Source organism: Papio anubis, chromosome 13, assembly GCF_008728515.1.
Source record: "Papio anubis isolate 15944 chromosome 13, Panubis1.0, whole genome shotgun sequence".
Lineage (NCBI taxonomy): Eukaryota > Metazoa > Chordata > Mammalia > Primates > Cercopithecidae > Papio > Papio anubis.
The window spans coordinates 88,837,590-88,860,889 of NC_044988.1; the positions used below are offsets into that span (position 1 = coordinate 88,837,590).

The 23,300-nt window shown below is 40.5% G+C and overlaps 1 protein-coding gene across 3 annotated transcripts in view; it reads right to left on the reverse strand.

Annotated features, from left to right (window-relative positions):
• Nucleotides 1-3,932: 3,932 nt before the first annotated feature.
• BRINP1 (BMP/retinoic acid inducible neural specific 1) overlaps nt 3,933-23,300 on the reverse strand; it is a 199,703-nt gene continuing 180,335 nt past the window's right edge. For all 3 annotated transcript variants that reach the window (XM_003911307.3, XM_017949599.3, XM_017949598.3), the window contains one exon: nt 3,933-5,521. In XM_003911307.3, the coding sequence (XP_003911356.1) occupies nt 4,381-5,521 (1,141 nt within the window). In that variant the 3' untranslated portion in view covers nt 3,933-4,380. The remainder of the gene's footprint in view (nt 5,522-23,300) is intronic.

Below are 23,300 nucleotides of genomic sequence, written 5' to 3' on the forward strand. Positions count from 1 at the left end.
TTTACTTCTAGACAGTAAAAAGAGGACTAAACTCATGGTCAGTGTTCAAACTTGAAGAATAACTTTTGGTATAAATATCTCTTTATATAAATTCTTTATATAAATTATATAATTTAAAAAGTTGGAGTTTTAAAGATCTGTAACGTCTTCTTTAGCCCTAAAAGTCTGTAATTCCACCTGTCCAGTCTTCTCTCCATTTGTCCTGGTAAATTAATCCTCTGTAACTCTAATAAAGTAGTTTTCCTAAAAATCTATCTTGACTACCATGAATAGTGCTACATTAGCTTTATTTTAGTCAATATGTGTCTAACACGTTTTTGTCAATTCTTTTATTTTCAACCTTTATCTACTTTTAAATTTATAACTCGTAGTCTCTGGTTTTTTACTGACCAGTTTTATCCAATTATATTTATTGTGATTATCTGTATAGTAAATTTTGTTATTGTACCTGTTTGTATGTGTCGAGCTATTTTAATGATTCTTTTGTTGTCTTTTTTTGCCTTCTTTTCAATTTTTTTTCTCTATTAACTTAAAAGTTACAGGATCTGCATCTAGTATATTAGGGGTTAATCACTCCTCAGTCTTGGACTCTATGGTCTCTACCCCGGATCATTTATCACCATCTAGTGGATGGATCCGTATCATTATTATAATTTTCTTTCTACAGAACAGAGTATAGGATAACATATTTGTCATTTGGATCATTTTATCAGTACAGACAACCCAACAAGATACTCCACATTCCAAATTATTTTCTTGGACTTGAATAATCCCTAAGACTCATTCCTATTGTGTTCATCTGTTTTGCTCCCCCACCTTTCTTCCTCTTTGCAACATGTGGTCTCTGTGTAACTCTGATTTTAATCACTTAAGGGAGCTTTGCTGTTAGTGTGACCTCTTCTTGCCCTTCTCTTTGAAGGGGGCAGATGTGCCAGGGTCCAGAATTTTCCAATGATTTTATTTGATAGCTAATTAATGTCCTTCTGTGGTTTCCATAGCAATGCCATGCTTTGCTGCCAGGCCTTATCCAAATGGGCATTCTGTTCACTCTTGTGTCTTAGCATCAGCATATTAATCAGACACCATAGGTCCTTGGTTGCTGCATCAAATTGGTAAGACACTAATTGAATTAAAATATCACTTGGAGGCTTCAGGCTTCTCTTCCAGCTAGAGGGGAACCTTATTAGCTCAAAGGGCCAGCCAGACCCAAGCAGGAAACATTTGGAAATCCACACAACTTTTTGTCCTTTCATAGCAAATTATTTTTTTTTGTCACCATAGAATAAATATCTTGATGTCTGAATCCTTCTCGCTCCTTGAAAATTGTTCTATTTCCCTGACCTTTCTAGTCATTAGACAATGCTGTATTCTTTCTGTAAGATGAAGTGACTGAGTTAATATTTTCAAGGTGAAGGGAATAATTTTTCCCACACCTGCAGTGGGTGAAGTCTGGAAAAGAACTCAGATTGAAGGTCCTAATCGAATTGTGATAAGGATTAAGTAGCACACTGCATATGAAGATTGCTTAGCAATCTGCAAAGTGCAGTGTAAATACAAGGGATTTTTACATTAGGAGTCTTTGGAAGTGCCTGGAAGGTATAGATGAAAGAGAAAAGAAAGGGAGGGAACTGAGGAACAGTCAGTCTTAAATTCATTCTTTAAATGGTAAAGATTATGGATAATTGTTTCCACTTCTCATATAGAGTCAAAATCCTCACTCTCTTTGGTAGGTTTACTATTTCAAGTAACACCTGTTAAAATCACTATTGGAACTGACCCTTAAATATGCAATGCATATTTATACTTTATATATATATAATATGCAATGCATATTTATACTTTATAATTGTTTTTGCATCCACTGTTCCTTTGGTCACTCTATTCTTTTCTACTTGCCCAACTCCTGATCATTTTTCAACACTTAGAATGAGGAAGTCCTTTATTGAAAGGCTTTTCCAACCCCACAAAGAGTTAATACCTCCTTCAGTGTTCCCCTCTGTGTGCCTGCCTGCATGAAAGCACTGATCATGGTAAACTATAATTACTATTGTTTTTTAAATTGGTTTATGTGTCTGTCTTTTTCATTAGTGCATGACTGGCACAAAAACATGAATGATTTCCTTTCAAATCTATGTATTTCTGACATGTCCCATTCACCTGTTAGGTGTTTAGGAAATGTTTCCTCATTGACTGGCCTTCTTCCAAATTTCATGCTTGATGGATAAGCTGTGATGTGACCTCTGGCATAAAGGATTTTCAACCTAAACGAGCACTGAACCTTCTCAAAATCTGAGGTCTAAATACCTATGTCAGTGTAAGGTGCATGCCACACTGTAAAAGCTGGTATAGAACATATGCTAATTAATACTAAAAATTGAAATATTAAAGTTGGAATTTACTACTCTTTAAAAAAAAAAATCTTCTTCCCAGACACACTTAGACAAAGTAGATAATTCTTTGCCTCTATGCATTGAAACCCTCCCATTATTTCATCTTAAAATAAGCTACACTAGGGATGGTCTTCCCTTTGTGTCCTGCTAACACAGACTTCAATAACCTCTGAGATAGGTCTTTGTATTTTATCTAGGAGGACATTACCATAAGAAGGAAATGCACATTGCAGAACTAGAGCCAGTAGGTGAAAGTATGCAAAGCTGGTCAAAGTATGGAAGGATATTCCAATTAGATCTGGTTTATAACACAAGCTGGAATGGGAGCTATTACTCTTCTTCCATGAAATAATGTTAATAATTCAAAGAAAATGGAAGACACAGCTAATTAGCTAGCTCCCTGTTCCTGGTATGATCTAGTCAGTGAATAGTGGTGATTTCCCAATGATGAAGAGATTTGCACTGGAAGAAGTTTAGATCACAGTAGTTCTATTTTCTCTTCCAACCTTGAAATTTTGTGATTCTGCATTTCTCTGCCAATGCAGAAATGAGAATCCAGGTGCTCAGGAAGCACCTCTTGCAAGTACCACCTTAACAAAAAGATGAACTCAGAGTTTCTGGAGACTAAGAAGTGATGTCTGATCAAATCCTTTACAGAACTGCTTTCAAATGAGCTGTCTTTGTTAGTCTTCCAAACTGATTTAACCCCCAAGTTAAAGCTGTCTTTCTTAGTCTATCATCCTGATTTAACCCTCATAAGGCCTCTCACCATTTCACAGATGCCAAGGAAGTGGCAGTGTTTATATTTCTGTGTGTGGGGAAGGGGAGTAGGTGTAGGTGGTAGATGTGCATGTGTGTTATCAAAGAAGACATATATATATATATATATATATTTCTTAGGGAAGTCTGTCTGGCAAACCAACGCAATACTAAAACTTACCCTGTTTTTTGGTCACTGATTTTATTTAAACTAAAACTTTACCTTTAATATAGAAAGAATTTCTGGGAAACCTAACAATTTTTTTTTTTTTTTAGAAAGCAGGAGGGGAGAAATTTCTTCAAACACATACACTCTCTCTCTCTCTCTCTCTAAACAACCTCAGACTGAAAAAAACCACTTCATCCCTTGGCAACTATGTTGAAGGAGAAAATACAAAAGCAGCCAGTGTAATTTGGAAGAAGGTGCATTGCCAAGGGAGTCAGAAAGTGAGGTTCAAGCCCTCATTCAGGCAGTAACTCTGGGTGTAATGATGGGCATGTCATTCCTCTCTGAGCCTATTTCTCAAACTAAGGAGTTTGATGAGCTGATATCCAAAACTACTTATTGTCCTGTGATTATGTGAATGTACCCCCTCCTAATCCCACCTACTGGCCAGCTTCCATTAGTTTTAGTGTATTCAGAATGAAAGATGCCCTATGGGTAAGATAGCATTGTCACTGTATCCCCACCACTGTGTGAGAAAGAGTCAAAAAGAAGAGAAAACACACACACACACACACACACACACACACACGGAATTAAGCATAAAGAGGGAAGAAATCTTAACCGAAGAAATATCTTCTTTATCTATGTCCATTTCCTCCAAAAAGGAAAAATGGCAGTGTCAGTTGTACATTACATATATCTCTCTTTCTTTTTAGTGTTTAATCTTAGCACCTGCACAGCAGAGATCTTTACAATTCATTGCATATGCTTTCTCCCTTCTCCCCCCTCAATACAGCACCTGAGGCCTAAGAAGCAACTCCCTCAATGCTCCACAAAAGGCTGAGACCTTTCTTCATGACAGATTATAGAAATAACAAACATGCCCAACGGTTTTATACAGTTGCTAGAACGTTTTCATTTCCAACAAATGAAGATTTTCCTCCTTTTCTTTGAATATTAATTACATTTTACAAATTTTTGTGGGTTTTTTTGTTTTGTTTTGCTTCATTTTGTTCTGTTGTGTGTGCACAACAACAGGGAAAGTCGATGGCAAGGAGTCCCGGGTTAGCAGAGTTTGGCTGTCATCTGGTCCGACTGTTTGAGGATCTCCGTGTTGTACAGGTCCAAGGCGTGGTTCACCCTGATGATCTCGCTGTTGGTCAGTTTCAGGCGGTGTTTCAGCATACAGGAGAACAAGTCCAGCTGGGGTTTCCCCGGGGCCACAGGAGGGGCCAGGCGATTAATTCGGTCCCGAATATCCAACAAGAGGAGCATCACCGAGGAAGAGGAATAGAACTGGCCGCCCTGTGTGTAGGACTGGTTGACCTGCTGCACCGCGCTGCGCAGGAGGTCAGCGTTGAACCTCAGGCTATACCCGAACACCTGCACATCCGAGATCTTGATGTAGAACTGCCTCTTGGAGGGATCGGACAGGTCCACGGGGCCCTGGCCAGTCTCATTTCGCAGTAGGGTAGGTAGCCGAGTCCGACTACGTAGGTAGATGTGGACCGTCTCGAAAAATGTTTTCCACCGATTGCCCAGCAAAAGAGTCCAGTTGTAGCACTGGCTGTTTTGGAGACGGATCTTCTCCCAGCGTGGGTAGCCAAATTCCCCGAAGGGCATGTTCCAGCCCTCCGAATGGCTCCCGCTAAAAGGGTTGACATAGACAAAGAACATGGGGTCCAGGCTGCTGTTGCGCATCTGGCAGATGCGCATGGACATGCCGATCACCATGTGGATGAAGTCCATGCGGTTCTTGTTGCTCTTGAGAGTGAGGGACATGCGCTTGCGCCACCGAGGGTCAAAGAAGGTGTCGAGGCGGATCTCGTTGCTGATGAAGGTGGTGTGGACGTAGAGGCGCGAGTCCATCTTCTGCAGCAGGTACTTCAGCTCCAGGTCCTGGAAGTCCAGGTCGGTCTCAAAGCTGATGAACTGCTCGCTCCGCTCCGAGTCCACGTTCTGTGGTTCACAGCGGCCTCGGTACAGCTTGTAGCCCTTGTTGCAGGAGCCGCAGAGGGAGATGTTGGCCAGGCTGCACATGGCGCAGCTGTTGTTCCCGCCTATCACGCAGGGGATGGGGCGCTGGCACAGCGTGGTGCTGCCGTGGCACACGCAGCTCCGCTGGCTCTCCAGGAAGGTTCCCCAAAACCCATTCTCATTACAGTAGAGGAGCGACTGGACCCTTGCAAGCCACTGCTGAATTGTCCTGGGAGATAGAGGAAAAATGGAGAAGGTTAACCACCATGAGTGGGTTTGTGAGTTACAGTTATCCAACTCATAATGCGAACTGGAGCTGCCCAAAGGATGAAAGGATTGGACAGAGCAGCGACAATAGGAAGGGCATCCAATATAAACTTAAGAATTACATTGTGGCTCCTGGTAAGGCCACAAACCAGCTGCATGACCTGGTACTTTACCTTCCTAATGTTCGATGTCCTCATCTGCAAAGTGAACAGGGTGGAGTAAATGTTCTTTGGGGTCCTTCCAGCTCTGTGATTCCATTATACACTAGTCCCAGAGAAGTGTGATTCAGGAAATGAAAGTGTCTAGACTCAAATACCCCTTCTGGATGACAACATATTGTAAACAATCAGCAATGAAAAAGACCTTAGGGATTATTTTGTTTAACTTAAACCACATGTTTCAACCCCCATTACAGATTCATCCCATGAGGGTGTATAACATCTAACAACTTCAACAAAAACAAATTATATTTTATCATACTCTAGAAATCATGTAGTGCTTCCCTACTGATGGTCTTACATGATTCTCATGGTGGTTTTTCAGAACACATTGGAAAGGGGTTATTTCCAACAGATGCTGGAGAGGGTGTGGAGAAACAGGAACACTTTTACACTGTTGGTGGGAGTATAAGTTAGTTCAACCATTGTGGAAAACAGTGTGACAATTCCTCAAGGATCTAGAACCAGAAATACCATTTGACCCAGCCATCCCATTACTGGGTATATACCCAAAGGATTATAAATCATTCTACTATAAAGACACATGTACACGTATGTTTATTGCAGCACTGTTCACAATAGCAAAGACTTGGAACCAACCCAAATGCCCATCAATGATAGACTGGATAAAGAAAATGTGGCACATATACACCATGGAATACTATGCACCCATAAAAATGGATGAGTTCATGTCCTTTGCATGGACATCGATGAAGCTGGAAACCATCATACTCAGCAAACTAATGTAAGAACAGAAAACGAAACACCACATGTTCTCACTAATAAGTGGGAGTTGAACAATGAGAACACATGGACACGGGGAGGGGAACATCACACACTGGGGCCTGTTGGGGGTTGGGGAGATAGGGGAGGGGTAGCATTAGGAGAAATACCTAATGTAGATGACGGGCTGATGGGTGCAGTAAACCACCATGGCACATGTATACCTATGTAACAAACCTGCATGTTCTGCTCATGTACCTCAGAACTTAAAGTATAATAAATTAAAAAAAAAAAAAAGAAAGAAAGAAAAGAAAAGAAAGGGGTTATTTCCCCGCATTTTTCCAGAGCTCCAAACTCTCCATTCAGTTGCATTTCTATTGCAGCCTCTAGGCCCCTCCCCACAGGCCCTCAACACTATAAATGACACCAAAGTCTATAACCTGATTTCAGCCACTGAAACGTTCTAATGAAGACAGATATTCCATCAGATAAGAAGCAGCATCAGAGGAGGAACAAATATGCAAGGCAGTCAGCTTAAAGGCCTCACATCTTTCCTTTTTTCTGTGCAAGTCACCCTTTGGCTGTCTTCCATGCTACCAATAATCCCTTGTGTGTCTAGCACTTTTTACCCTGCACAGGGTATATTCACTCCCATTTTCTCACTTGAGCCTCACAGCAACACCCTAAAAATACCTTGGGACTTGAGGTCAGTCAGACACAGCTCAAAATCCTGACTTCTCTACCTGCAAGCTGAGGTAATGCTGGGCAGTTTTCTTCCCCTTCCTAATCATTCCTACCACACAGAGCTATGTGAGGATTATATGAATTTTTATGTGAAGGCTTAGCCCTAAACTTGGTATTTATTAAGAGCTCAATAAAAGTTAGCAGTTGTTATTCCTGCAAAGGGACTGTCAGCAATATTTTATAGACATGGCAATGGAAGCTCAGAGGTGAAAGGATGGACTCAGAGTCAACCAATCAGAGAGTAGTCTCCTGGCTCACAACTGTGGCTGTTTGCATTGTCGGTCAAGTGAGAGTCAAGAGCACTCTTCTTAAGGCTGTCGTGTGCTGTGGAGATGGTGATGGTGATGATGATGATGATGATGATAATGATGCTCTCAGTGATTCCTGATCTCCATTTTATAAAAGCAGAAACAGAAGCTAATTTGCATTGTACTCTCTGTGGTAGGAAGTGTTAACAATCCATCTATTCTATCACTTCCACTGATGAGCCACAATCCCCAAACCACAAACACCAAGAGCCTAATTAGGCAGTAGAACCTAATGTTGAAAAGCATGGTTGTTGGCCCAAGCAGAGCTGAGTTCAAAGCTGCATTCTATAACCAGGATCGAGTCACTTCATCTCTTTAAGCCTCAGTATCAATATCTAAAATGAGGATAATAAAGCCCATCTTAGTCAGCTGGTGAGAGGATTCAGTGAGATAATATATTTAAAGTGCTTAAAAGAGCCTGGCACAGAGCAATTATGGAAAAGGTAATAATAAAAAGTACTCTTATCCCAGAGAATAAGCTCTTCCTTTGAAGGTATTGAGACACTCTCAGGGATTTCACTATCGCTCTGGAGTTTGAGGAAAACCATTTTGTTATATCCATTTGAAAATGGATACTGTTGAAATGGCTTCCCAGCATGCTTTCCTTTCAATGAGTTGCTTATCAGTTGGGAGAAAATGGCGGAATAATTAGTGGGCTCCTTGAAATCCTCTCCTTTTCAAGTCCACAGAACCACCCGGTCCTGGCGATAAAACCTCCCTGACAGTATCCAAAACACTGTATTGAAACCTCTCGTTTCTTTGTCAGTTTCCCCTCCAGGCTCTTAGGCTGGAGAGGAGAGGTCCCTCCTTCTCCGAGCACCTAGCCCAGAGCCTGGCTCTACAAATACTTGCTGAGTGAATCAATGTTTGATGAATGAATGCATAAAGAATATTCATATTTTTCTTGTTAGTTTTCATTTATAAAAGGAAAAACAAACTTCTTCGTCTCCCCTCAGGACTGCAGTATTCGTTTTCCGTACCATCCACCCACACAGCTCCAGGCCTCCCCAGTTTCTGCTTCGTGAGACCAATCCTATTACAGCCTGGAGAACAGCAGCAGGCCCAGCCTTCAGGAAACGGAGCTGGAATAATAATGAGCTCTGTGGCTCCCACCTCCCAAACCAGAACATTGACTGAATATTGGGTATGAGTCATCTGATATTTTTGTGAGCTGCAGGGGCCCTCTACACGGCCCTGATTGCGTGGTTCCATCTGACGAGAGTGTCATTTCAAAATGCCTCTTTCACATGGCCCACACTTGCCCCTGTCACTCCCTCTCCAAGTGACAGGACAGTACCCCATTTAGAGTTCCTCTGTTCCCATCTGCAAGGCATTCTATAACCCCGTAGAGCGCCCCCTTTCTCGTGTCTCATCATTGGGACCCTTTGTAAGGACCGCAGCCCCCACTCCTTGAATCAATGCTTCATTGTGGCTGAACTCTCAGAATCCTCGGTGAGGGAAATAAAAAGATGAAAGTTCCTGGTGATGCTGCAATAAGCAACAGGGCTAATGGCAAATTAGGATTCCAGCCCTGTCAGGCAGGAGGAATTGGGGACAGAGGGCCTCTGAGATACATTTGCGAGCTGCGTGGCACCTGCATCTCCTGACCTCAGAATAATCATGAAGTTGTGGGCTGTATCAAAGAAGGCATTAATGATACAGCAAGAGGACTTAGAAAGCAGGTGGTGTTCACGGGGAGCAGGGAGCACGAGGCTGAGGGAAAGAGGAAAGAAAACAGAGGGGAAAGGTGGAGAGTGGGGAAGGGTGATAAGTGGAGAAAAGGACTTGGTGTTGGAGATGGTGGGGAAATGTGGAGCAAATGAGCAGACAGAGGCTATGGAGGAGACACCGGACAGGGAGGATGAGATGGAATGAAATTAGAGTGGGTCGGATAGAAACAAAGAGATGCAGCCAAGGCATCATCTGTGTTAACTCACAGATTTGGGGAAGAGCCCAGGCTGGGGGTCCCAATTCAACTATTGTATGGGCCACTTGTAGGGTGGGCTAGTTGTCCATTCTCTTCCTTTTCTAGAGAGGCCAATTGCAGAGACAGTGGGGGCAGAGAGGTAAAGCAATGTTACCAGTGAGTCCTGATCCCCAACATCAACAAACTTTCTTTTGCTTTTCAATATTTCATTTTGAGATTAGAACCAAAAAAAGCTCATTTCATTGTGTGTGTGTGTGTGTCTGTATGTGTGTGTGTTTCTTTTGAATACAAGCAAATTGCAATAATGAGGAAAAAGCCTTAATCAAATCAATCCCCTATACCTTCTCCATCTCCAGCCAGTTCTCTGCGTAGTTATCATGGATAGTCATAAACTCTGCAAGGTTCAATTGCAGGCAGTGCCCTAAACCAGCTGAGAGCATCTGTGACTTACAACTATTGGGTTCTCACTGTATACCAGGCATAGTGCTGGAGGCTCTTCATACTGTCTCCCTGAATAGCACACGAAACCACCTCCATATTACAGACAAAGAAAAATGAGTCCTTGAGAAGTGAGATAACTTGTCTGAGATCACAAAGGTATTCCCCACATTCAAATACCAAACTCTCTACCTCTGGCATCAGTGCACTTTCTTCTAGGTATCATAATGTAAAATTACAATGATAAGGTGAGCAATAAGAAAAAAGCAAGACACAAAAAGAGAAATATATTGAAATAATGGAAAAATACTGAAAGTTTGCGCCTGTGAAGGGCCTATTATCACATTTCTTGCTTCCTCTGGATCTGCCAGGGTCCCTCTCCTCCACTCACAGATAATTGGGGCTCCCGACAAATGCATAGGGAGATGCTGGGGATCAGGGATAGGAGGGACTGAGATCTACAAATAACATTTCCCAGGCTAGTTGACGACAGCCTGCCTCAACCCTGGTAACAGAGAAGCAGTTTAATAGGCTGCTCCAGAGGGGAGGGTCTCACAAAGGCTGACACAGCCCCACTGAAAGCCAGTCAGTGTGAAGCAAGGAGAAGCAGGTTTTAAAGTGCTTTTCTCTGTCCCTAAGGAGCCAAAGCATCTTCCATCTGCAGCCAAAGCTGAGATGCAATACATCCAAATCAGCATCTTTCTGTTGGATGGGATTTCAATTCATTCTGATAGGGGGCTGAAGGAAGGAGGAAGTAGGAAGGAGAGGAGAGAAGGAAGGAGGAGAGGAGAGAAGGAAGGAGGAAGTGGGAGAAAGAAGGAAGCTGAATTTTCATTTCTAAACAAGAAAACCTTGGAGCCTGATTGATAAGTACCCACACTGGCTCTGAATAAAGCAGTTTTGACCATTAGAAGCAGGGAACCTTCAAGAAGAAACCTTGGAAATGTTCGTCTTTCTCATGTTCAGGCCTGAACTCAGAGACTTGGTTGCTGAGGTCGAAAAAAATCAGTGTTTCTTAAGTGTTTTCTACATTGTGGCAGTTACCCCTTTATTCTCACATCAGCCCCATGAGATAGGATTCCCTTGTGATTTTTATCCCACTGATCAGGGCATTGAAGGCCACAGAGAGACTGTGACTCACCTTGGTCACACAGCATGGGAGTAGCAGAGCAAAGTTCAGGATTCCTGGATCCAAACCCAATACTTCCTCAATGCCCATGCTCTCTGTTCCCTGCCCTCTAAACCCCCGACTGGAGGAGAAAGAGGCTCTGGACCATGGAAACACCTCAGCTGCCCCCCTGCAGGCTCTGTCTTTGCCTCAGCCAGGAATTTCTGGCAACCTGACAGGTCTCCTGGTGACACAGCATGGAGTCGCTCGTCATTTCGAGGACAGCCTCCACCACCCAGGGCTTCCCATCAGTGCTTTCAAAGGTACACATCTCCCTTTCAGAACCCCCTGGCTGGGGAGCCCAGGCTGGGGCTCCTAATTCAAGCAAACTCCCTGCTGATTTTAATTGGAGGTTTTGCCTAAGATGGGAATACAGTGTGGGGCCAGTGGCATTTTAGGGGAGATCATACAAATTGAGTGCCAAGGAGAGAGGAAGAAAAACAGATCTAGGTTAAAATAGAAAGCTATAATCCATAACTCCCATTTGCCTACCAGGAGTGTGTATTTAAAAGTACAGAGGAAATGAAAAAAATGAAATTGGAGTTCTGCATTATTCTTTTATTTATGCCTTTTGCTTTCTCCTTGGCATTTCTTTGACATTGTAATGCGTGTCTGAGTAATTCTGTGACTCCACAAAACATATATTCCACAGACCACAGACTAAAGTGAGAAGACAAACAGCTTTTTTTTTTACGTTTCTGATGATGCACTGTTCTTTAGTTGTGCTGTGTGTGACTGTGTGTGTGTGTGTGTGTGTGTGTGTTAAAGAAATGGTATTTATAAGAGATGAATACATCAAGTCAATGGTGTCAGAATGCTTGAGATTCCACTGAAAGGAGCCTCAGAAATGCTATGGATATGCTAGTATGAATTATAACTGGCCATCAGACTCACTCTGTTCACTATTTTTCCCCGATAAATATTTAGCTTTTAATCATTACCCTCTTTGAGTTTCTAACATTGCTTTAATAACATGTTTTTCCTTCTCTCAGTTCTTCACATGGTGTCACAGCCTCCTTGAGTAGCTCATAATAATAAGGAAGAAATACCAAAAGAAAATGTTATGTTCCCTTGTCATGCTGAAGCTATTTTCTAATTTTCAATTGTGGAGTGAAGGTAATATAGGTCTTACTAGAGAGGGCAGAGGAAGAGGGAAGAAGGAAGAAGGGGAAGAGCATCAATGTAAAAAATCCAATAGGGTCTTTAAAATTAGGTTGTCAGGAGTTTAATTGAGGAGGATTATGAAACAATTTTTGCAATTACACAGTTCTGTGTCTGGGAAGGAGGTGACAGGCAACATCAGCTGCATATTCAAATTCAGCATTTTGCTTTGGGGCATGAATGTGTGGAAGACAAGTGAAGGAAGGCGCCCGGAGCCTCTCAACGGTGACAGAAAGGCTAAAAACAGCAGGAGACTCCCTGGTGGAGGGCTACAAGAGTGGTTTATTCTTCTTGAGCAGTAGTTAGACTGGATAATAACAGACTCCAACCAAAAAGCTATGAAATAAGAGGGGGCTACCCAGGGTCTAATGGGCCTTAACCCTGAAGTACAATAATGGTCATCTAGATCTATGATCTTGGCAGTGGGAAGGGGTGATCATAGGTGAGGAAGTAATTAAATAAGTGCTGGGCCCTTCTCTACCCCTATTTGACCTTGCTATTTGTATATTTGGATATTTGGCCTTGCTTATTAAATAAGTCACCTGGCCTCTTTGACTTTCAGTATTCTTATCTGTCGAATGGGGAAGGTAATATCTACTTTTCACTTTGTCTTAAGAGCTAGGATGGAATATGCAAAGATCTAGAGAGACTTCCAGTGAAAAGAAGTAATGACTGACCATTACTAACCATGATTGTTACTGAGGGCAAGGAATAACTATGCTTTATAAATGTCTTCAGTAAAATTATTCCTCTTGGTTACTAAAACAGCTGAGTTGATTATAGCCTAATATCTTCAACTCATTGGTTATTCAGTCTCCACAGTTCTAATGAATGCTGTCACCAAGATACTTGAAGAAGAAAGAGCTAACATGAGCTTTGGAATCCAAAAATAATAATAAAAAAAAGAATATTGAGTCATAGCTCTGCTACTCATTATTTAACCTTGAGTTAATTGCTCGTCCTTTCTAAGCTTCAGTTTTCTCAACTACAGAATGGAATAATAATACAATGCTTGCAAGGTTGTTCCGAGGCTCAGATACGATGATGTGCATTAAGTTTCTAACATATAGTAGGTACACACTGTCTCTCATGCAAACAAACTATGTTTCTCTTGAGCTCACATAGTAAATGATCCCTTTGAAATCAGTAATTATAGATTTAAAAACTCAGAGTGGGAAAGAATTCAACAAATGCTGCTGGATCCGTTGAATATCCATATTAAACAACATAAATCTTGACACTTAACTTCCTCTGTACTCCTAAATCAAAACAGATGGTTTGCAGATCTAAATGAAAAAAGAAAAACAACAACAGCAACAAAACAACTTTTAGGAGAAAATATAGGGGAGCATCTTTATGACAGTAGGCAAAGATTTCTTAAAAGTGCTCACCACAAAAGAAGATAATTGAGTAACAGGACCATACAAAAATTAAAACAGATTCATCAAAAGATACCATAGAATGAAAAGACAACTTTCAATGACAGAATATATTTGCAATACCTCTAGCCAACAAGAGATTGTATGTATAAGACATGCTAAGGTTTGAAAGTTTGTGTACCCCCTCCCCCAAATTTGTATGTTGAAATTTCAATTTCCAAGGTAATGATACCAGAAGGTGGTGCCTTTGGGAGCTAATTAGGTCATGAAAGTGGAGCTCTGATGAGTGGAATTAGTGTTCTCATAAATGAGACACAAAGAGACTCCTTGTCTCTTCCAACAAGTGAAGACACAGGTAGAAGGTGAACCCAAAAGCCCTTACCAGACAGCAAATCTACCAGTGCCTTGATCTCGGACTTCCCAACCTTCAGAGCTGTGAGAAATAAATTTATGCTACTTATATGCTACCCAGTCTTTGGTATTTCATTATAGTAGCCTGAACAGACTAAGATAATACATAAACAACTACAAATCAGTGAGGAAAATTCAGATAACCAAAAGGGAAAATAGGCAAATGATATGGACAGGCACTTCATCAAAAAGAATATTCAAAAGGTCAATATGCAATGAATCTCCACTTCATTCACTATCAGAAAAATGCAAATTAAACTAGCAATGATATATTACTCAGCAGGATGGCAAAATAAAATTAGAATATAAAATTAAAAAGAAGGTAAGCACTAAGTCATCAAGGCTGTGGAACAATTGAAACTCTCCTAGGCTACTGCTAGGAACAAAACTTGCTTCAACAAATGCAGAAAACTGGAAGTATGCATTAAAGTATCCACTAAGTTGAACATAGGAATACAGTACATCCCTTGAAAGCTACTTAAACCAGCTTTCAAGAAGATCAAAAAAACAATCACAATTCCATGCCTAATATGCACTCAACCAAAAAGCATATATAAAGACATGTGTAAGATTACAGTACTATTTGGAATAATGCCAAACTAGTCAAATGACCCTGAGCAGTAGAAAAGAATTCTACACACACAATAACATATTTTTGAGAATGAATGAGCCACAACTACATAAAACAAAATGGAGGAATATCTCATAGAAAGAGGAAAAGGTGAAAGAAACCAGACACAAAGAGTTCATTTCATATATAAAGCAAAACTGACCTACACTGGATGAAGCAGTGGAAAAAACAATTCCCTTGGGGAGAAGGTTGATAAGGCTTAGAAGAAGACACAAGGGGGCTGCATAGTGCAGAGAATGCCTTAGTTTTTGATCTGGTGCTGGTCATATGTGTGAATTCACTTTGTAAAGATTCATCTTCCTGTACATTTATGTTGTTTCCACTTTCTGTATGTACGTAATACTTTAGCAAAACATTTACTGAAAAGACTGTCCTTTAAAACAATCAGAATGATATTAATAAGGCAGAAAAACATGACATTTTCATATCACTTTCAAACTTTCTAAAGCTCTTCTGTTTGTTCTCCAATTTTGATCCTCACAATTTATCTGTGTCCCAGGCTGGCTTGAGAGAGTATCATTTCATTCATATCATTAAAATTTCATTTTAAAGATACAAAAAAACTGAGGCTCAGAGAAGAGAAGTAACTTCCTGATGGTCACTAGTGACTTGTCACATCACTGGGACTAAAACTCACCCATGCGTGAGTTTGTTGGCAGGACGTGGAGGGTGGAGGTAGGCAGGAGAACTGGGTGATGGCTCTGACAGAGGATTAAAAAGAGCTATCCATAGAAATTATAAGACTTATGTCTATTTTTGACTAAATCCCCTGAGCTTACAGATTCTATTCCAAACAGGAAGCTACTTCCGAGCCACAGGGGGAAAAAAAGAAAAAGAAAAAACCGAAAACAACAGAAAGGAACTGGAGATGCTTCTTTTCTTGCCTTGCGTCAGCCAAGTGAGTCAATTGCCCTACTTGCTACAAACGCAGAATGACAAGCATGGATGAAAATGGAGAGATTCCTACTAGTGTTGTCTTAAATAAACCCAGGACAGCGCTCGCAGCGAAGCTCAGCCACTGCCACACATCTCCCTGCTCCTCACCTAGACTGTACACCCTCGGTTGCCATCATTTAGGACCTCACTACCTTTTTTTTTTCTGCCCATAAATAGAAAAAATGTTCCAAAGACCCTCTCAGCTAAAAGCTTCATTGCTACATTGTTAGAAGGACACTTTTAAGCACTTGTGATTGACAGCCAAATGCCCTGAGCTAGCCTGACTTCACATGTGGGCTTGTGCCTCATATTTATAGGACAATTTAATATATACTCAGATTAAGTCTTGGTTGCTCAAATTGTACCCCCTGCCCTCCACTCCACATAGGCATACACACCAAAATCAGTAGTCAGGGGCTATCAAAGTAGCAACCTCTCCTGGGGGGAGCTGCCTGTGAGTTTACAGTGACAATTCCAGAACCTTAAAGCTAAATAACACTTAGGCAAGGCCTGGTCCCTGTGGCAGATGAGAAATAGAGTCCAGGGACATTAAGTAACCTGCTTGAGGTCACACAAGTAGTACCTGGAAGCCCAGAACCAGAATCTTCCCCTTGAGGAAGGAGCTGCACACTTTCCAAAATTTATACCGTTTATCTTCCTCCCAGCCTTCTCCAAAGAGGCCTATAACATCTTACCTGGGTGACTGCACTGAGTGAGAAAAGGAAATAATAATGCTTTCCAAAGACTTTTGCACACTGGCTCTAAACTGACATTAATTCCAGGAGATGCAAAATATCACTGTGGTCTATCAGTCAGAATAAGAGTTTACAGAAGTCAGGTGATGAATGCAGTTTTAGCTCAGGTCCATCTCACAGTGGGTCCAATGGATACTTCCTGTGGTACTTCCCCAGTCCTAGAATGCACATTGGGGATTATATCATAACTGGAATACCCGCCAACTGGTAGGATCCCTTCCCTTCCCTCGTTCAGTACCCACACTATCTATATACCTCTCCAAATAATAGAATAATAGTATTTTATGGGACATTTGCCCCCACTTAAACCAGCTTTCAAGAAGATCAAAAAAACAATCACAAGAACAATGACAACACACAACAACAAAATATGCACCTAGATAGGGGCTGAAACCTTAAGATAAATCCACTAAACAACAATCTTGGTTGACTAGATTTTAAAGGACAATCTTGCATTACAAAATATTTCCTCACAACATCTCTGAAGAGTACATTCCCCTTTGCAATAAAATGTATCACAGGCTTGTGGTCAGCAAGATGACTGACTAGAGGTAGCTAACACTTGTTCCCCAACACATAAAAGAACCAAAACAATGAACGAACAACTAAATTTTGACCATAGTGACTAATGGACAGCACTGAAGTACAGTAAGGGGGTGGTGAAAACCCTGTGAGGCACAGAAAAGCAGGATGACTCTATAGAGAAGGAAACAAAACATCTTGTCTCTGCTACCTCCTCTCCCCAGTCTGGATTAGCTCAGAACCAGGTGAGCCCTATCCCTGCAGGGAAAAGTTTTCATGGGCCCTGAGCCCAGTTTAGGGAACTGCCTGGAGTTTGCACGGCTGTACTACTCCAGAAAAGAAGCCCATGTTGTATCCCACCCCCAACCCTTTTATTCGACATGTTACTGCACTGTGACATTTTGAAACCAGAGCCCCTGCTAGAGTGTTTTTCTCTAGTGGCCAGTAGCCACTGCACTTCTCCATCCCTGAGGCACTGACATCATTGCACTATGATCATACACAGCAGTACTCCATTCTCCAGCCAAGCTGCTGCAGTTCCTTACCCATGGGGAACAAGCGGCCTGGGAGGCACTCCATCTCCCCCATTTCATTTGTTGCTGTGCCCTGCTCCTGGCACCCGAGCCCAGGGCACTGCATGGGCTCAGATGCCAGAGTCACAGCCTAGGCTCAGTGGAGCAGCTGTGACCCTGGCACCCAAGCCCAGGAAGTGCCCTGCCCCATGAGGAATAGGCAGTCTGCCCCAGAGGAGAAACTATGTCTGGGAAGGTAAGGCAGCTGTGTCCCCTCAGTGCCTAAACCAGTCTGTTGCCCCAGCCCCAGGGAAATGAAGCTTTGGCCAGGGAACAGCTGCAGTTTGGCACCCTGTCCCTCCACGACCAGGTACTCTGGCCCAGGAGAGAAGCCACACCCAAGTCAGGAGAGAGGCCTCACTTTCTGGATGCCTGAATCAACCTGTACCTTGACCCCAGGAAACTGAAGCTTTGACACATGGAAGCAGCCATGACCCCAGTGTCTAAGCCCTGGTGGTGTTCTATCCCTTGGAGACCAGGTGCTCCAGCCCAGCAGAAAAGCCACGCCCAAGCTGGCAAAGCAGCCTTGCACACTTAGACCCTGAACCAACTAGTCTCAGGTAAATGGAGCTTTGGCCCAGGGAACAGCCACAACCCTGGTGCTTGAGTCCACATGGTACCTGACCCCCAGGGAAGCACAGCCATGGCTGATCTGTATCACCTTGTCCACTATGTCAAACTGCTGCAGCGCCCCACTTCTCTGGATCTGGACCAGCCCTCTGGAGTATGCACGACTGAGGGGCCATATGTCCAACGCGTAGTAAAGCCAATATTGCACTGCTATTTGAACCCTAGAGCCCAAGCCATAGCCATGCCCTGCCATTCTTGGTTCTTGCTTTTATAGCACCCAGCCTCACTGATTTGGGTAGCTGCTATGTCCCACCATTCCAGGGTCCAGAGTCACCACTAAGCAGTACCCTCTCTCCCGATGCCCAAGTTGTCTTTGTGCCCTGTTGGCTCTCCAACCCAAATTGCAGTTGTATTCTGCTCCCCAGAGCCTGAGCCTCTGGAACACCCCTTCCTCTCTACAGCATACCAGTGCTGTGTCCCAATATGCAGGATCAGAGTCACTGTTACATCCCTGCCATCTGGGCCTGAGCTACTGAAGTGCCTTGGAATCGCAATCCTCTGCTTGGTGCGAAAGCTGAGAAAGTAAACCTGCACCCATGTCACATGGGCCACAGTATTCAACAAGACACTGATCATAGGACCCCAGTTCCATTGCCACTCTAAGCACCTGTGTCCTTGAAAACAGCGCCACCGTGGCTGCCTGTTACCTATATTATACCCAACTCCAAGAGGAATTCAATTCAGCTAAGTCTTTGCACTGTGGGAAAAAATGAGAACAACAGAATCCCTGAAGCCCTTGTTGCCAATAACCTTAACAATCTACCTTATCACCACCACTGCCACAAAGTCTTGTAGATTAGGCTATTAAGGTATCCACAGAAATTTCTGACATTGATTACAACTGAAGAAGTTGCATGATGGCTACAACCAGTGCACCCACCCAGAACCAGAATTAATGCACCTTACCCAACTGACACTATAGGATTCACCTGCAGGGGAATGTCTTTTTCTATGAGAGCTACTCTATAAAATTATAAATGGTGATTGTCCACTAAATGCACAGATATAAACACGAGGACACAAGGAACATGAAAAAACAAGGAAGCATGACACAACCAAAAGAACAAAATAATTATCCAATAACAAGTCCTCCAAAATGGAAATTGTGAATTGTCTAAAAAGGAATTCAAGACAACGATCTTTAAAAGCAAAACTCATTGAGATACAAGGGAATGTCAACAGATAATTCAATAAAATTAATAAAACTTCATGATCTGAGAGAAATTCAACAAAAAGATATCATTAAAAAGATATCGTTAAAAAGAACCAAAGAGAAATCTTAAAGCTGAATAATTCGATGAATGAATTAAAAAACACAATTAAGATATTCAATAGCTGACTACATCAAGTAAAAGAAAGAAATACTGGACTTGAAGAGAAGTCTTTTAAAATAACCCAGTAAAGGGGGAATTTAAAAATTGAATAAATTAAAAAGAGTGAATAAAGTGTGTGGGACTATGGGACACCAGTAAGCAAGCACATACTTACATGATGAGAGTGTAAGAGGAATAAGAGATGAAGAAAGGCATAGCGAGCTTATTTAACGATATAATTGTTAAACACTTCCCAAGTCTCGGAAGAGATATGAACATCCAGATTCATGAAGCTCACAGGTTCCCAAAAGGTTCAACCCAAAGAAGTCCTCCACAAGGCACATTATAATAAAAATATCAATGACATCATAGAAATGATTTTAAAAGGCCAGGAAATAATAGGATGATACAGTTCAAACACTGAAAGAAAAAAATAAAAAATCTTTCAATCAAGAATATTACACCTAGCAAAGAAATGAAAAGGAAATAAAGGATTTCCCAGACAAAGAAAAGCTGAGAAAATTCATCGCCACTAGATCAGCCTTAGAAAAAATGTTTAGAGCCAGGTATGGTGCCTCACATCTGTAATCTCAAAGACTGTGGAGGCTGAGAGGGGAGGATCACTTGATACCAAGTTTAAGAGCAGCCTTGCCAACATAGTGAGACCCCATCTCCACAAAAGTTTTTAAAATAATCATAAAAAAATTACAATTAGCCAAGCATGGTGGTATGTGCCTGTCATCCTACCTACTTGGGAGGCTGAGGTAGGAGGATCACTGGAACCCAGGAGTTTGAGGCTACAGTGAGTTATGATCATGCCACTGCACTTCAGCCAGGGCAACAGAGTAACATTCCCATCTTTAAAAAAAAATGGGGAGTACTTCAACTAAAAGTGAAAGGATGATAATTACTATCAAGAAAATATATGAAAGCATAAAACACACTGGTAGAGGTAAATTCATAATTAAATTCAGACTATCCCATGACTGTAATAGTGATATATAAATCTATCTAATCTCTAGTATGAAAGTTAAAAGTTAAAATGACCAAAAATGACTGTAGCTACAGTAATTTCTTAAGGAATGCACAGTATAAAACATATAAATCGTGGCACCAAATAAATAAAATATAAATCAAGAAATAAATCAAATATAAATAATTGGGGGGAGGGTAAAGGTAAAAGGTATATGCCACCAAATTTAAGTTATCAGCTTAAAATGGTCTATTATAACTATAAACTATTGGATGTAAGCCTCATAGTAACTACAAAGAAAAAAGAAAATACTACAGAGATACATAAATGAGAAAGAGAAAGAAACCAAAGATTAGCACTACAGAAAATCACCACACCACAAAGGTAAACAAGGAAGAAAGGAAAAAAAAAAAGGATCTATTAAACCACCAGGAGATAATGAACAAATATCAGGAGTAAATTCTTCCCTATCAATAATGACATGGACTGTAAATATCCAATCAAAAGACAAAGTGGCTGAGTAGATTGACGAAAGAAAAGATTCAACTATGGGCTACCTATAAGAGACCCATTTTAGCTTAAAGGACACACAGCTGAAAGTGAAGGGATGTGAGAAGACATTTCTTGCAAAGAGTAGTCAAAAGATAACAGAGGCTGCTATGCTTACATTAGATAAAATAGACTTCAAGTAAAAAAGTATTTCAAGAAAAAAAGATGATCATTGTATAACAATAAAAGCATCAGTTCATCAAAAGGACATAGCAAATATAAATATATATATGGACCCAACATTGGAGCACTTAAATATATAAAGTAAATATTAATGAACCTGAAGGAATAAATAAATATCTATGTAATAATAGTAGAGGACATCAATACCCTGCTTTCAACAATGAATAGATCAAGTAGACAGAAAAATAACCAAAATATACTGAAAACAAACTGCACTTTAGACCAAATGGACCTAACAGACATATACAAAACATTTCATTCAACATCAGCAGACTATACATTCATTTCTAGAGCACATGGTACGTTCTCCAGGATAGATCATATGTTAGGCCTCAAAACAAGTTTTAGCAAATTCAATAATATTACAATTATATCTAGTATTATTTCCAACCACAATGGTATGAAACTAGAATCAGTAACAAGAGAAATCTTGACATATTCCCTAGTATGTGGAAATAAAAGAACATGCTCCTCAACAATCAATGGGTCAACGAAGAAATCAAAAGGGAAACTGAAAAATATCTTGAGACAAATAACAGTAGAAACATGACATATGAAAACATATAGGATGCATCAAAAGAAGTTATCAGAGGGAAGTTTACAGCAATAAATAATAAACAAGAAGAAAGATCCCAAATAAAGTAAGGAGTTAGTAAAAGAAGAGGAAACTAAACTGTAATTTAGCAGAAGGAAGGAAATAATGACGATCAGAACAGAAATAAATCAAATAGAGAACACAAAAGTCATGGAAAAAAATCAATAAACCCAAGAGTTGGTTCATTGAAAAACTAAGCAAAATCAGCAAACCTCTAGCTAGACTAAAAAAAAAAGAGGAAACTCAAATAAATAAAATCAGAAATGAAAGTGGAGACACTACAACAGATGTCTCAGAAATAAAAAGGAACATAAGGGACTATTATGAACAATTATATGCCAACAAATTGGATAACCTGGAGGAAATGGATAAATTCCTGGAAAATGCAACCTACGAAGGTTGAATCAGGAAGAAAAAGAAAACCTGAACAGACCGTTAACAAAGAGATTGAAGTGAAGTAGTATTTAAAAACCTTCCACCAAGGAAAAGCCCAGGACCAGATGACTTCATGGCTCAATTCTACCAAATATTCAAAAAATATTTGTTACCAATACTTCTTAAACTCTTCCAAAAACTAGAGCTAGAGGGAATACTTCCAAACACATGTTATGAGGCCAGCATCACCTTGATACCTAAGTCAGACAAAGACACTGCAAAAACAAGAAAACTGCAGACCAATGTCTTTAATGAACATTGATGCAAAAATTCTCAATAAAATATTAGCAAGCTGAATTTAACAACACATCTAAACCAAGTCGAATTTATCCCAGAAGCGCAAGGCTGGTATAATATATACAAATCAATAAGTGTCATATATCACATTAACAGAATAAAAGATTAAAATCATAAGATTAAAATCATAAGATTACCACAATTGATACAGAAAAAAGTATTTGACAAGGTTAAAAATCTTTTCTTATTAAAACTCATAAACTTAGCTATAGAGTAAAAGCTTCTCAATATAATAAAGGGCATTTATGAAAAACCCACAACTAACATCATAATCAACAGGAAACAGCTGAAAGCTTTTCCACTAACATTCGATTCAAGGCAAGAATGTCCACTCTTACCACTTCTAGTCAATACAGTACTGGAAGTACTAGCAAGAGCAACCAGACAAGAAAAAGAAATAAAAAAGCATCCAAATCAGAAAGGAAGAAGTAGAATAAACTCTATTTGCAAGTGTCATAATTCTATATGCAGAAAACCCCAGAGATTCCCCCACAAAAATCTATTAGAACTAATCAATCAATTAAGTAAAGTTGAATTACACAAAATCAACATACAAAAATGAGTAGCACTTCTACACACAAATAACTTAGTTGAAAAAGAAATGTAAAAAGTATCTCATTTACAAAAAAAAAAAAAATACTTAGGAATAAATTTGACCAAGGAAGTTAAAGATTTGTACACTGAAAACTGTAAAACATTAAAGAAATTAAAGAAGATGCAAATAAATGAAAAGATACTGCGTTCATGGATGGGGAACATTAATATTATCAACATATTCACACTATTCAAAGCAATATAATGATTTAACATAATCCCTATAAAAATGTCGATGTCAATCTTCACAGAAATAGAAAAAGCAATCCCAAAAAAATC